Source organism: Platichthys flesus, chromosome 15, assembly GCF_949316205.1.
Source record: "Platichthys flesus chromosome 15, fPlaFle2.1, whole genome shotgun sequence".
Classification (NCBI taxonomy): domain Eukaryota; kingdom Metazoa; phylum Chordata; class Actinopteri; order Pleuronectiformes; family Pleuronectidae; genus Platichthys; species Platichthys flesus.
In genome coordinates, this window is record NC_084959.1 from 8528663 (window position 1) to 8545298 (window position 16636).

Consider the following 16636-nt stretch of genomic DNA (forward strand, 5'->3'; position numbering starts at 1 on the left):
AGGCAATTTAGAAATCCATTTCATTTCAGGTTACCTCTCGAGTTATTTCCCAAGGTAGGAAAAACAATTCATTGGGTGTAGAACAGATGAGGAGCAGTAATCCAAACCCAAACACTGAGAGAAGAAGACAAACAATTCACAATAAGCATCAACAACTGAAACACAGAGGTTCATTGACGGGACTGTGGGTGGCTTGGCTTGCACAGACTAAATGTCTCATTCATAAAGCCACGATTGGCCCTCTATTTCTATAAATTCTTAAATTCTCTATGAAAGCATAAGGCTGGACTCATTACATGTCATTTGGCTGACTTACAATTAATACACTCATCATTTATGAGGCACCATTTAGGAGTTCATTATCTTGCCAACAACACTCCGGCATGCAGATGGGGAAGAGTGGGGATTGAACCGGCAACCTTCTTGTTGGAGAACCACCACTCCACCCCCCAGGCCACACCGACTCAGAATTTGGGTTGGCATTGTGGTACAGTGGCTAGTACCACCACGAGACAGCAGGGGACCTGGGTTTGACCAGGGCCTTTCTCTGTTCTCTCGGGTCTGGATGGGTTTTCTCCGAGTTCTCCAAAAGTTTAAAAGTCATTAATTGAACTCAAAATGGCCTGTAGGTATCAATGTGATCATGGATGGTTGTTTGCATGTCAGCTGTGCTATCAATCAATCAATCAATCGTTCAATGTTGTTTGTACGGCTCATATTAACACATCACAATTTGTCTCATAAGTCTTGACAAGGTGTGACATCCTCTGCCCTTAACCCTCAACAAGAGGAAGGGGATCCACATGTGAGACATCCCTCTCCCAGGACGGACGGAAGTGCAATAGATGCCACGTGTGATGGAGAACATCAGCAAAATCAGGTATTTACAACATTGATAGAATAAACAGTTTGTAGCATAATGCAAAGTAAATGAATTGAGGAGATATCGTCAGTAATGGTAGAGTGTCTGAGTCTGCATTTTATATATCAAGCAGTCTTGTCAAAATTAATAAACCACGATCGGCATGCCATCATGATCAGATGCCATCATAGTCCACAAATCCATTGTCATGCTATGACCTGATTTAACCTGTCTTCCAGCCATGGTCGGCTGGGATGGCCTCCATGCCCCTGACGGCCGACAAAGAATAAGCGGTACAGATAATGAATGGACGGACAGTCAGAATAATGTGTCCCTTTGCATGGCTGAGCTGTTCACAAGGCAAAGTGGGAAAATCATTTGGAAATAGGAGCACCAAACCACAATATCATTTGAAATGATTTATCACAGTCAAGAGAGAATGTTAAATTTATTTTATTGTATAATGATATATGCATTTGACTCATTTTCTGTGCAATTATATTTTATAAATATATATTTATATGTTAATATTGGCCAGATACGCCCCTCTATCAAGTCTGGGAGTTCTGGCACCAACATTGAGACTCTAGTATCCGTCAGACTATATTTGGCATTGGTATGCTGATACTGTATTTCGGCCGCTGTATTTATTATTAACTCTGATGCCATATTGTACTGGCGTTGCATCAGATGATTTTAATTTGAAATGTTGTGCATCACCTCCTCATTTGGACCCGGATATGACATTCTATACATGAAGTCATAGAATGTCATATCATACAAAAGTGGAATACAACTGCGATAACTTACTCAAGTGAATGTTAAATAGTCTGAATAATATATATACAAGTAATATAACATTATAAATGATTATAATTATTATGATAATAACAATTCACTAATGGAATCTTATAATCAAATAATGTGATTGCTTATATTAAATAGTTGTATTTATGTAATCTGGAAAATGCATTTAAAGGATAAAAAGTATCACCCTGATGCTTTTGAAACTTAAAACACAGTTAATTTTAGATCGAGTTTCATCACAGGACTCTAACCGTTGACTGTATAGAATTGGACTTTTAAGTAAAAGTAACTTGTGTGTGTGTGTTTCTTTGTGTGTGTGTGTGTGTGTGTGTGTGTGTGTGTGTGTGTGTGTTTGTGGTTGTGTGTGTGTGTGTGTACAGTTTCTGTGTTAAGTAATTGAGTTCATCATGACCTCCATCACAGGTCAGGATTTGGACCATGACCTCAATGAGCCGCGGAGTTAAAAGTTCACATAGTTTGGTAAAGGGTCACAGGACACCGACGGAGAACTCCTGTTCCTTTGATCTACAAAGCACTGGCGTATGTGGCTGCAGCGTCGAGGCCGGAACCATTCGTGGCTGACGCAGACTGTCCATATATGGACATCTCTACTACGGGACAGCAACACGGGCTATGGACAGCACGCGGACACATCCACACATACATTCTCTTGCTTTTTCGCTCCGACTCTCGTTAGCCATCAATCGAAGACTCTATCAGAAGCGTGAAAGGATCTACGATGCTTTCCGTGATGTCGAATCCCCGCAACATCATTGTTCTTTCCGCCCCACCCCTCCGTCAGTACGAAAAGACCCCGCCCCCCACTTGCGTCACTTTGTTTACACGCCTCCGTCGGTTAAAAACAGACACACGCACACGAGCGAGCGGTAAATTTCATCAGCGTCCGTGGTAACAGCTCCTGGGTGGGTTTCTCCTGTGTCCGTTCTCCATCGTCCACCAGAAGACAGAGAAGGTAAACCACCATTTTGTTTCATTTACACGACATTAGGACTTGTTCTGCGTTAATTGGGTTGTAACGACGGGTTTCCTATGTCCACTCAGACTGATGCAACCCCCCCCCCCACACCCCCGCGTGTGTCTGTGTCAGTTGTGTTGGCGCTACGTCTTCCTTTTCAAACAACGTGTCTTTCATCACCTAAAGTCGGTGTACGCTTCTTTCTATGAACGAACCGACAACGTGGTGTTGTGCGTTTTGATTCACACTTGCGCTTGATTCCGAGCGCCTGGGTGTTAGTGAGGCGGCTTAACGTGTCATTCGAGCGGGGACTGAGCCGGTGTAGTCCCGGGAAACCGGTAAGTGAATGAAAGACGGCCATTGTGGGAACATGTTAAACCCGCTTCCTGCTGTTTTTAACCCCGCCGCACGACGTTTTGCGTGTTTGCACCGATGGGTTTTATTCATTGCTTTACCCGGGCTAGCACCAAATTAGCGCCCGGTTAGCAGGCGACCAAGGCGTGGACGGACCAATACGTGCTGCTTTCAATGACCCGAGGAAAGCGTATAACTTCTTACAATCGAGTTAGTTATCGATGCATAAAGAGCAGAGTGTGTCACCAACAAATGAAGCATCGATCAGAAGTGCATTCATTTGTATTTAAGCAAACGCGTAACTGCCGTGCAACTGATGCAATACAACAACAGTGGGTTCACGTGGACTCATGTCTGCATGTAAACCTACAACACACGGACACTGATGCAACATTGCGTCTCAAGTCGACCACCTGCGGATGCTGGCATGCTGCATACAACAGGGCACCAGGAAATGTAGAGTGAACACAGATTGGTTAAACCAGTTGTGTTGACGTCAAATGGCACATTGTGATGTTTCCGGGAGTGGTGAAGGCGGCATCAACACCACGCGAGAGCCGCGGCCACGTAGTTGGTGTTTAGCCCCAGACAGACTGACAGCCCGGTGTCTGACCGCGCGGTCCACTCTGCGTGTAAGTAACCTTTTCATTGTAACGTGGATTTCTGTTTATTTACAACACCTCGGATTTCCGATGTCCGCGAGTGGCCGCGTATATGTGACTCATCCTTCCGGGTTAGTTCCCCCCCCCTTTCTCTGTGCTCAGGAGTGCCACCATGCTCCCGTTGCATCAGCCGGTTGAGAGCCACACTGCGTTTAAAACCGGTCGTGCGAGTTTGGACCCGAGTTTGGACCCGAGTTGGGATACGTGATCCTGACCCGGGTTGGGAAGCGGGATCTGAACCCACCGGGTCGAGCAGAGACGCTGCTGGACAAACCAGAAATGACTGCAGCTCAGATTGAGAACAGGAAATGTAACCCTTATTGGGAGGCTAGATTTAGTCTTACATGGCATGTTAATGTTTTTTCTAAATCCACAGAATGTTGCGGTGTCATTTTAACAGTTGATATCATTTGATTCTGTTAAATTCTGTTGCTTTACTGATCTGGTCGATTATTTGATTAGAAACTTCGAAGAAGAAAAAATGTACCAAAACATTTTCTGGCTTAAGTTTGGTAAAGAGTGAAGATTTGTCCGTTGCTCACACATGATGACAGACGGGTGCCGGGAGAAAACAGGATGTATGACGACACCTGAAGTTAAGACAGAATTAAAAGAATCACTTTCTCTAATTTTATAGAAACAAATAACTGAAAACATGTGAAACCATTACCCCAGAAAACGATCAGCAGGTTAATCTATATATCGTAAATCTGTGTAAGTTGTTCCTGTACTAAAGGTAATGGACAGGACTGATTTAGCCAGACAGCATATATATTAGTTGTAAATATGGGCTGTCTTGCTGTTTCCAATTGACTAGGAATACTTATGTTTCATAAGTTAGTTGATCAAAACGTTTTTAGTACATTATTGCATTAGCCATCACCAACCAGGTTGTAAAAACTTGTTTTATATATCTGGGATGTCTATTCTGCTGCCTTTGTAAAATCCACTTTGTTAAAAATCCAGATAGGAATTTCTGACTACTGCTTGTCAGTCAAGGTAAACCTGTAATTTGTTGTTTCTGAGAAGGTTGAAAAGATTATTTTGGACAGGCTTGCACCACACCCTTAAAGTTACTACTTTCATAATTGCTACTACGCAGGTCTTAATTGGCCAGTTGCCTTTGCTTCTAGCGTGTTCTTCTGCTCTTGTGACTGGTGTCGTTATTGTGATGATAGTGTTTGCATTGGTCGTGGGAAAGTGACCAGATCCTGAGACTGTCACATTCAGTTTCGCAGCCATCACGGTTTTTGGCAGGGGCCGTGGTGTCCGGCCAGGTGACTTAAAGGGTCGTTCGGGTTTGGTCTCAGCGAGCGGTCCGATCACCTTGTACTTTCACACACACGCATCAGCGCAGAAAATACAAACTTCTTCATGAAACTGCACAGAGTGTACCCTAAAACATACAAACACTGGGGAGAACATTGTTTGTAATGGCTAGAATAATAGTTCACTGAGTGTGTGCGGCCAGACGTGATATTTGTTCCTTCCAGGGTTATGCAAGGTCATGTGTTTTTTTTTTTTCAATAGCTGCCCCGGATCATGCTGTCCACTTTGCTCGGCTGCTGGTCTTACAAATGATGATACAGATGTATTATCACCAGAATTATTTTTTACTGATTTAATTTACATTTCATTTAGCTTTTTCCATTTCCTCACCGGTAACTTCATAAATGCCGTCATGAGCCTTTTGGAAATAACGTTGCTGGTCTTGTCATAGAACCCAGGTGCTGTGTAACTGTTGACAGCAATCGGAGTGACAACAAAGCCATGTGTTGTTTTTATGTACAGAACGAGGAGCAGCAACAAGCTAGTGTGTATTAGGGTCAGCAGTTTTGTTACTTGTCCCAATAATCCTCTTAGACGGCACGGCAGCAGTAGCAGCCACACTAAGTCAAGGAACAGGGTCATTAGCCCTGTTGTAACCGAGGCAGAGTTCACTCGAGTCGTTCATGGTCTTCCTCGAAAGATAAAGAAACCTTTGGACAGGCCCATGTCTGACAGCTAACCAGAAATCAACTTCTCTCCCCTTTTCTCAATTCATATTTTCTTCCAGTTTAAAGTTGTTCCTTAATTTATTTTTAATTACAGGATGGGAAAATATCTGCAGGTAGTCACACAGACCTTTTCCACTGGCTGTGTGCGGGCAGTTGCGTGGCGGAGTAGTTCACAAGACGGCACATTTGTGATCTACACCTACGTGCAAAGGGGGCACCCTCGTGAAAACCACAAGGAAAAGATTAGCTGGTAGATGACGTGAGGGCAGACTGACATTAAGGTGGCTCCAGCATAACTTCAATGAGACCACCCCTAAATGAGCTGTGCCAGAGATGATGGAACTGCGCCTCAACTTGGCCGGTAGACATGAAAGGAAGGAAACGGGACATTTCCTTTTATAAATGATCATTCTTCTTCATCTTCCGTTAAGGATGAACTCTTCGTCCTCTTGGTCTTTGACAGTTTGCCCAGTTTCAGTTGCACCTTTGTTCCACTTTGTGAATGTATGTGCAGCTTTGGGGCGAACCCCTGGGGAGATCACAGCCAGCTGGGCACAGTAGTTTAGTAATAAATGTTTATTGACACAACATTCACACGCTCAGATCTCGGTTCCTGGTGTGCATGTGGAAAATGCTACTGGAATGTCATACCAAGTGGGGAGTGGGAGCGTTTCCACCCAAGTACCAGTTTCCCATCAATCTTCAGAAGGCTGAGTGTTTATTATTGCGGCTGTCGGGTGCACCGTGCTGTTTTTATTTCATTGTTTCACTGTTTGTCTTTTCTCTCAACACCTAACTGTACTAGGCAGGATATTCTCTTTTGAAAATCGGAGGTTAGAAGTGCTTTGATAAATAGGTTATATTGTTTTTATGGTATTAATAGAACATTGCTATTGTGCAGAAACACTGTGAAAGCATGTATCCTGCGTTTTATGAAAAAGAACAGACCAAATTTAGATTATAACATAAACGACGTTTTTTTGTCTGCGTCTTTTTTTAAATTGTTTAGCATACCCTGTGACCCGAACCTCTGTATCAAGTGAACTTGTCGACCTGTTGAGGTTAGAGTGCTTCTCTGCATTTTCATTCTTTTTTTTATAAACAAGGAAGCTTCAGAAATACAAGATGGTTAATAACCCAACAGTGTGTTACCCCTTTGTGTTTTGCATATTGTGGCCTCTTTGTTTTCACAGTTTTTTAGGGGGGGGATTTCTGTCTGAAAGCACCTGCAGACTCAGTTGGTGTCACCTCTACAGCCAGAAAGAAAGCTGACTTTAGAAGTTTCGTAAAGCACATAAGAGGGCGAACAAAAAGCCAGAGCTGGTGATCACAGCTTCAGGCTGCGTTATGCTTCATTAGGTTCCTGAAATGGAGAATGTGGATATTCTCATGTTCTGCCCGCAGCAGCTCGGGTTGAAACGAGGTTAACAGGAAAATCAGCTCAACAAAAAATGACTGAAAATCTGAATAGTGGCCTTGCAATTTTTATTTTTTTTGTCCAGCTTCTGATCCAGGTAGAACCACACTGTACCACCTGGTCTGTGTGGACTGGGTTAGTGTTGCTCTTCTTCCCTTTGCTCCCTGACTGGTGAAGTGACTGATGGGCCTGAAATGTCCATCTGCCTTCTCAGCACTCACCAGGGAATCGGGTGTCATTGCCTTAATAGCCTCGGACGCAGTTCAACGTGGCCTTGACGCCGCTCCGCCCCCGCAAATCCTGACTTCAAGCTGTGTGTTGGAGAAAAAAACGCAAAGCTGATCCGTGACCCTGAATTTTGAGTGAAACTGGAATTCACTGGCAAGGATAAGCTTTGCTTTGTTTGTTCTCCCTGCGTAGTGAGACCTAAGAGTAGGGAAAGAAGTTCTTTCCTAGATTAGTGTTTATTATGTCATCAGTCGGCAAGAACAGAATCTTTTAGATAAGAACAGCACAGTGGAGCTAAGACTGTAGTCATGACAGTGATAGTGAAGGTAGTGCAGTATTTGCCAATAAACTAGGCACACCTCGCCCTTGAACAAGAAGCCCCGGCTTTATTACCAACAGTACATTACGTAATACAACATACATATGCCAACAAGTTTGTTACCTGGAGTAGCAGTTACATAAATTATTCTGTCATTACTTGCACATTGGGTTTAATAATCTTCCCTTCATATTTAGTTTTTAAACGACACAAATTTGTAGGACATCGTCTCTTCGGATCACGTCTCTGCCAACATTTAGTGTGCGGCCGTTGTGTCTGTGCGCATGTTACACTTGCAACACTCTCCCTTGAACTTGACAGGGTCGTCACCACTGACGTATATCACTCGGCTGTTGTCCTTCACGATGGTTTTGTCTTTGTGTTATTCTTCAAGCTCGAAAGTTTATATCATTGATAATGCACAGGTCAATTATCAGTCCGTGTAAATATGTTCTACACTTTGATTAGGTGACAACAATGAGTGTCGCTCCAAAATGGATACATTGCACTTTTTCATACATTAAAAACCGTGCATAAATCAACCTTTTTAAAGGAGATAATTGTGATCTTAATTAATTGAAGTATTTTACTTCCTCTTTGAGGGTAAATTATTTATTTGACATTTTCAGGGAGTTGTTACTTTGGGTGAGGGCCAGTTTTTATAGAGGGTCTTATCCGTCATATAAACCTTCTCCTAGTGCAGCTGGTTTGCCTTATCAAGCCGCTGGTTCGTTCTGTCCTTCTACCCCTGCTGATGTTAGTGTCTCCTCACAGCCTCCGGCTTTCCCAGGCTTCTCTCTGTCAGCCTCCATCTGCTCAAAAAACACAATACGAGCAGAAGGGCGCCCTTTTACGCAACAAGGGAGTGGTGAGGAATTGGGCAGGATTTTCTCTTGTTTTTATAGGGGTGTGTGACATAGCAGGTCTACTCTGTTATTTTGATTAGATTTAAGCATAGTAGGATAGCGTTGAGGTCTCTTTTTGTCTTCATGAGGGATCTCGGTAGCCTGCAGCGTTTTGTAAATCCTTACTACTCTGCGAGAGGTTGAGGTATGAATTCCTGGAAGTTATGCAACTGTCTTGTATTTATACAGATTATCATGTAGTGGAATGGAGCTTGTATTATCTATCAAAACCAGCCCTGTCTCTCCAGGAAAGTCTCCAGCATCTGTGGTGCTACCTGCGTTCACTAGAAATGTATCTTAAGAAACCTGCTGAGACATTGTATGTGAGATCAGACTGTGTAAATACGCTTAGCGACTTATATTACCAAGGTGTTCCACCCAGGTTCGCAGGGAACTTGTCCTAGATTTGACAGTTTCTTCGAGCCCGTAAGTGTAGGGTTTGTTTGTTTTTTAATCCTGTCACAGTGTTCCTGGATTTTGAGCAACTTTCTACGAAAATATTCTCCTGTGGATTTAAAGAACGGAATAATCCGACTGCACAGACTTCTGAGAAATGTAACCATTACCAGTTACCAAACAGTTCCCCTGTTCTGAGCTGTTGTTTACCTCTTGTGTTTCATCACAGGTCCTAATCTGCTGCTTCTGTGACCGGACCTCCCACTTCCTGCTCCGTCTGCTCGACTACACCTAAGTGAACCCACCTACGCCAGTGGACCAATAACAAACAAGTTATTTGCTGAATTTACCAACCCCATCTGCCCTAAGCACTTCTAATCTTCTAGTCTCATACGTGTTGTGTTTAAGCAGTGTCAGTCACACACACCCACACTTGAAGGATTTCAAATGCCTAGCCTGCTTCAGCACCCACACACAGTCTCAGCAAATATGGGCACCACGCTGACCAACTTTGGCAAAAGCCTGTTGCGTCGCAGGGCTTTGGACCTCTCCTGTGAAGAGACCCGATTCGCCCGCTGCCTGTCCACCCTGGACCTAATCGCCCTGGGAGTGGGATCCACTCTGGGCGCCGGTGTCTACGTCCTGGCTGGAGAGGTCGCCCGGGAGAAGGCAGGACCGGCTATTGTCCTCTGCTTCCTCATCGCCGCTCTGTCCTCCATGTTGGCCGGGCTGTGCTACGCCGAGTTTGGGGCTCGCGTCCCCAAGACGGGCTCTGCCTATCTTTACAGCTATGTGACAGTTGGAGAAATCTGGGCCTTCATCACTGGCTGGAACCTCATCCTCTCCTATGTGATAGGTGAGATTTAACACTAAAAGTTATAAAGAATGAAGTTTATTTATTTCCTGTCGCCACATTATTGACAATTCTGCCTTCTCTTGTAGGTACTGCCAGTGTGGCCAGGGCGTGGAGCTCCACCTTTGACAGCCTGGTGGAACAAAAGATCTCTGACTTCTTCAAAGCATCTATGACGATGAAAGTCCCAGGGAATGTGTTGGCCGAATACCCGGACCTGTTCGCCCTCATACTGGTGCTCTTGCTCACTGGTGAGGAAGCCCTTCTCATTACGCTCAAGCATTTTTCCCTAAAAACTTTTCGTGCCAGCATATGTCCATGTGAGAATACAGAAAACCACACTATTTCCAGCGCAGTGTTTGTGCATCATGTTCTGTCTCCTACACGCTCTACCCAGGCACCATCCCCGAGTCTGTGAAGGGCGTCTGGGGGGCTAGAGAGAGGGAGAGGGAGAGAGAGAGAGAGAGAGAGAGAGGGCATAATTGACACAAAGGGAAAGAGAATTAAAAAAATTCATTCAAAAACAATTATTTTTAGGAGCAACCCCTTCAATTACATACTCTTGTATAAACACAGGACATTACTTTGATTATCGCAGTCCATGCAAACTTAGCAATTGTCAGTGCTGTGTTCAAACATTGCATAATAGCCTGAACAGTTGTCACACCAACATTGCAGCTAGTGTGTTTTGCCAGCTGCCGTGTTAGAAAGAAGTGATTGGTGCATTAGTGTCGCTGACTGATGGTATGTGTGATGAAGTACGAAAACATCCACCCACATAGCAGGACATGTTGGTTTTGATGCTGAAATATGAATTCACATCCCCCTCCCTTTCTTTTCTCTCCTCTCTTTCTTTACTTTCTTTCCTCAGGACTTCTGGCCTTTGGCGTGAGCGAGTCAGCGCTGGTGAATAAGATCTTCACGGGCATCAACCTGGTGGTCCTGGGCTTCGTGATCATCTCTGGCTTCGTGAAGGGGGACACGTCCAACTGGAACCTGACAGAGGACGACTACATCGCCTACAAAAATAGCACCAACAGCAGCGTGCCATATCCGTCAGTATTTACACTCAAAGGTTTTACCGTCTCTTCTGTGTTTGATTGTTATTCATGACTATTAAACCGAACGTGTCGTCTTCTGCCGCTCAGAATCGAGAAGGAATTTGGTGTGGGTGGATTCAGTCCCTTTGGCTTCAGTGGAGTCTTGTCTGGTGCTGCCACCTGCTTCTACGCGTTTGTTGGCTTCGACTGTATCGCCACAACAAGTGAGTGACTCTGATACCTCTGTGGAAACTTTCACATCATATTCCGACAATGCCGGTGTTGACACAGCACCTGTTGCGCATACTTTAAGTCCATGTTATGTAACTGAGTGAACATGGAGAGATGTCACAATCTAGGAACACCCTCGGGCCTTTTCAGGTGCTTTTAAAACTGGAATGTATGGTTGCGATTTATGGTTTTGCTACAAGCATCAAATCTCACCACTTGATTTCATCCTGCTGTTTTGTTTTGTTCTCAGGTGAAGAAGCCAAGAACCCCATGCGGTCCATCCCCGTTGGCATCGTGGCCTCGCTGCTCATCTGTTTCTTCGCCTACTTCGGGGTGTCCGCTGCTCTGACCCTGATGATGCCGTACTACAAGCTGGACGGCCAGAGTCCCCTGCCTGAGGCCTTCAGCTACGTCGCCTGGGCTCCCGCCAGATACATCGTGGCTGTGGGTTCCCTCTGCGCTCTGTCCACCAGGTAAGGACCAAAACCATGTATCTTGTCACTATGATTTATTTTACTTTACAGTGTAAATCTATTTCGCACTAAAGATTCAGATAATTTGCTGACGGTTTATCGCTCCTCAGTCTCCTAGGCTCTATGTTTCCCATGCCTCGAGTTATCTACGCCATGGCAGAGGACGGACTGCTGTTCCGTGTTCTGTCCAGGATGAACGCTCGCACAAAGACCCCTCTCCTGGCCACCATCGCTTCTGGTATTGTTGCGGGTAAGTTCACACTCACCACTTACGTATTTGACATAACTTGTCTTCACTTTGCATTTGCGTCTGTGTGTGTATATCTTGCAGATATTCCTTTTGTCATGTTTGCTCTATTGCTTAAGGCCGGAAGGCTGTTGGTTGTTGTGTCTTTCCGATAGTGTCCAGTCTGTCGAGATTGTATGTTGATTGTGGTTAGTTAGTTATTTTCCCACGGTCACATCTCTGTCTCCTGCTTCGGCTCTATCTAGCAGTCTGTCTTTTCAGGGTCAATAACAGTTTATTGGTCAGTGACGTATAAGGCCAATTTTTTAAATACAAAAAAAAGAAAGAATATCTATTATAACTATTCAAACATTAGGAATGTTGTGTACACATCAAATTTCAAATGATTTGATTTTTGTGTTTTTCATCTAGATGAAATGTCATGTGGTGCAACCGTAATTTATCTTAAAATGTATTAATTTCGTTATTTTATTTTTTTTACAATTTCTCAAAAATACAAAGTCATTAGTAACAAAGTATTTTCATTTCTTTGTTTTTTTTTGTCAATAATGATCTCATATTTTTGTTCTATAATGTCACTGTTCCCTTATTAAATGTAGTTAACAGACTTATTTATAAAAATAACAAACTAGGTCAGCACAAAAGGTCACCATGAAGTTAATATTCAAAATATATATTTTTAGAAATAACTTCAAATTCGTGCTTTTTTTTAGTTCATACCACATGCTGTCCAAATGAGGCCACTAAATATCAGCTGTGACAAAGTTTATTTTTTTCAAAATTTGTGTGAGAGCTCTATCTAGCAGTCTGTCTTTCCAGGGTGAATAACAGTTTATTCTGTTCTGTCTGCAGAAAATGGATACAGGTTTTTTTCACTTGCATTGTGAGCAGTCTGAACCATTTAAATCAGCAGCTTTTTCCTCTGACATGTGGAAACTAAAGAAATCTGCTTTTGCCTTTCCTTCCAGCTCTCATGGCCTTCCTGTTCGACCTGGCCGCTCTGGTTGACCTCATGTCTATTGGAACTCTGTTAGCGTACTCTTTAGTGGCCATCTGCGTCCTCATCCTCAGGTGAGCACCTTTCAGTCTCTGCTAGCGCCGTCAAAGTCCCCTGAAGTTGTAATCATGTGTTAAATACTCTCCAGCAGCTGCTGTGCTTATGTCATTGCCAAGTTCGCGTATTATAATCTGTGTGCAGCTGAAACACAAGGTTCACAGAAGCTTTACGCTGGTTCTCAAATGGCTGTGATTGCCCTCTTATTGGACTCAACAGGACAGGAATGTTGATATATTTTAAAGCTCCTATTTGTGCGTAGCCAATCTTTCTAGCCGCAGCAAAAATGTGTTTTTTAGCCACCGCTAAAAAATACCCACTCACTGACACACTTCCTCCCTCCACAGGTACCAGCCAGGCACCCTGAACTCCTCCAGCCAGACGGAGAATCTGGTGGAGCTGGTGGAAGGGGAGAAGGTGGCTGTAAGCGGAGGGGACAGCGGCGACGAGTACGGCAACGAGATGGAGGAGAGGCCGCTCCATGAGGACTTCACTGTCAGGCTGCTGTTCTGCCCAAGTGGGAATACGCCAACGAGAACCTCTGGGAACATTGTCTACGCCACCACAGCTACTATCTGTAAGTATGGGCTCAACGTGGAGCCGTGATTCACACGTTGCTGCGACCCGTGTCAGTAACCTTCTCTCTGTCTTGCGTCTGTCTCTGCAGCCGTTCTCATCACCATCCTGTGCATCCTCCTGGCCAACTTCTTGAACGAGCTGCTGAGCGGCCACGCGGGTGTCGTGGTGCCCTGTGTCATTTTGACTCTGCTGTGCGCCGTCTGCTTCGTCATCATCTGCAGGCAGCCTGAGAGCAAAGAGGCTCTCACCTTCAAGGTATAGAGCGAACCCTACGAATGCAGATGTGAATTAGCAACAGTCTTGGCAGCTTCTTCCTGCTACCTAGAACAAAACCACGACAGTTTTGAAATGTAGTTATGCTGACTTTGTCTGCGCCCTCTCCAGGTCCCCCTTCTTCCCTGGTTGCCCCTCTTCAGTGTTTTTGTCAACATCTACCTCATGATGCAGCTGGATAGAAGTACATGGTTCCGTTTCGCCGTTTGGATGGCTATTGGTACGTTTCATCACTACTTGTCTGGTTTTCTAGTGCCACATATTCACGTAGCTGTTTTGTAATTTCCTGTTTCCTCTCTTTTTCTCCCTCCAGGTTTCATCATCTACTTCGCTTATGGTATCAGGAACAGCAGTGAGGCTGCCAACCGGTTATCCCCACGCAAATACGAGCCTGCGCTGCAGACAAAACGCCCGATTTACACGGGCGCCCCTGACGGCAGTGACATGGAGGCGGGCGACAGCCCCTGATACAGACTGACATAGACCCGGGAAGCGTTGCTGGGCATCTACACTCATTTTGGCAGTGTAGGCAGCCTGGAACACACCCGGGTGTAAAGGGAGGAGAGGCAAGAAAAACGCCGCACACATCTTACCTCTGACTCGGAGGCTGATTGACTTGATGGCTTGACACTGTGATAGAGCCACTTTCTGACCCATGTGTCCGATCTTAATCTTTGTTGGTAGTTAGCCGTAGCCCTCTTGAGATATGTAACTGCCTATAACTCATGCTTCGAATGGACCGAAATAACAGAGTACTCTGTACTCCTCATGTTTTTCCTTATTTGTTTCCCCTCCATACGATGCAGCGTGGCTGTGAGGAGCCACATGGCTACTTGGGGTCAATTAGTACTACTGTGTACATTACTAAAAGAATCCCAGCGGAAACCAGTGAGTTTACGATCGTCAAGACTCGTGGCTAAACTTCATACTGTTTAGGAAACCTGATTTCACGTAGACCGCACGCACAAAAAGAGATGAAGGTCGTCTTGTAGTGTAAGCTTTGAGTAGTGTCGACGTATCTGGTTTGTTGCACCAGCCTATTTGTTAGTGTGTTAACAGGGTAGTGCTGAGGCTATGACGTTTACAGTGTCAGGTCAGGGCCTCACTAGGTCACAAACACACGGTCGATGATGTTGATGCTGCTTGGTCGAGGCTGAAGTCCACGCTCTACACGTTGGATGACGTTTTTAAACATACCATTGCTGCTGTGCCCCCTGCTCACAAAGAACAGATATAGTGAATTATCTGTTGTTTTTTGTTTGTTTCACATTTAGACGTAAAATGGAAGTTGAGGCCTTTGTTTGAGCAGAAACCGGGTAACTTAAATGATTGTAATTCGACTAAACATCCAAAAGCCAACAAAGAAACCTTGAAGTACAGAACAATTGAATCTCTACCACTCGTAAACCCCCGTCGATCATTTGTACATGGATGAAATGTCCGAAATTTAAATCCTCCATTTTGTCAATTTCCAGATTTCAGCCAGGCACTTGCTATTAAACCCCTTGAATGTCTGTACCCAGATATTCTCACATCAACACTAAAGTATCGACCATTTTTTTTTTTTACTTCCTTGTGAAAATACTTTTTTTTCACAAAGGTTCTCGTTTAGTTTCAATTGAAACGTGTTCTTGGCAGCTTTGTCTGTTGAGCTTCAATCACCTTTATTTTATTTTTACTACTGTATTTACTTATTCTTCTTATAGAACTGTTAATATTTAAATGTTAATAATATTGTTTGTTTAGGATAGCTTTCTTTTTATTTTTGTTTCGCGCTTTAATATCAACCTCAGAGTCGTAGATGTTCACATGTTTTTGATTTTCAAATGCAGCTTCTTCTTTTTTTTTTTCTAGTCTCTTTTCCACCAAGTGATTTCATTTTAACATTCTTCTTTCCTTTGCGAACAAATCAACTTGTTTCTAGATATTAGCTGAGCTGTCGAAAACAAGTAATGACCACTGAAAGCTGGTCTCTAAATTCTGACTTAATACGTTTAACTTTTTTTCTCCTTATCCTCTGGAATATGTTAAGTTATTGTTAATAGTATTTCTTTGTTGTAGTAAAGTGTTTTACTGTAGAATGTACAGTATCTGTTACGCATCTTTATTTGTATAATGCTGCTAATTATACAAACCTTTTTTCTTTAAAATATGGCCTTTAGTGTAAGTTTGTAAAAGTTGGTCAAAATAAATTACACAAAGGCCTTTCATTTAACACAATGCTGCTGTTCGAGGCAAAACTAAAGCATTTCTGCAGATTAAACCAGGATTTCTCCTGTGTTCACTGTTAACATATCAGAACGCGACCGATTTAAATTCCCATTAAGGTTTTTGAAGACGTCGGGTATAAGAGATTTTATTTTGGAGGGGGATTCAGACAGTATTTCTAGATGTTGTGAGTCTATAATCTTGTGCCTAAAGAACCATCTATCTGCCTGAGAAAGGCACCGGGGCTGAGTCGTGTGTACCAGACACAATCGGAGACTCGAGGCAGATGAAGTGTTAACCTCTGTCAGTGATGGACACCTGTCACACAGAGCTCTAGACACGCAGGCCGCGTTGCCTTTCAAAAATCCACTCGATCATCTCCCTCCTAGATGCTGTCTTATTAACCGCAATGATCTATCATTGTCTTTCTGTTTTGTATCCTGTACAAATGGCTGTCATGTATAAAGCGAGCTGTATTTTCAACATTTTTTTTAAAATAAAACATGGTTCATGCGTATGTCAGATTGAAAGCGCCTGTCTTTTATCCACCTTTTTCCTTATAGAAGACTGTAGACATTATCTTGGTATGAGCTGCATTTCACAGGCTGTAGAATCCAGCTCTACCGGTTTGTAGTGAGTCAGTGGTGACACACCCCTTAGATTTCATTCATAATGTCAAATATCCAAGTTACAATATGACTCAGACCTCAAGCTCACCAAGTGCCCAGGTTCCGACATGAGTCTTACAAACACTA

At 43.7% G+C, this 16636-nt stretch overlaps 1 protein-coding gene across 1 annotated transcript; it reads left to right on the plus strand.

Annotated features, from left to right (window-relative positions):
• The first annotated feature begins 2541 nt into the window (after positions 1 to 2541).
• On the plus strand, positions 2542 to 16398 carry slc7a3a (solute carrier family 7 member 3a). The gene is made up of 12 exons (XM_062405659.1): positions 2542 to 2642; positions 9153 to 9779; positions 9866 to 10027; positions 10648 to 10831; positions 10925 to 11040; positions 11298 to 11520; positions 11631 to 11770; positions 12736 to 12838; positions 13169 to 13398; positions 13489 to 13655; positions 13785 to 13893; positions 13987 to 16398. Exons 2-12 carry the CDS (start codon positions 9371 to 9373, stop codon positions 14139 to 14141), a joined length of 1998 nt encoding a protein of 665 aa, XP_062261643.1. The 5' UTR covers positions 2542 to 2642; positions 9153 to 9370; the 3' UTR covers positions 14142 to 16398.
• Positions 16399 to 16636: the final 238 nt, after the last annotated feature.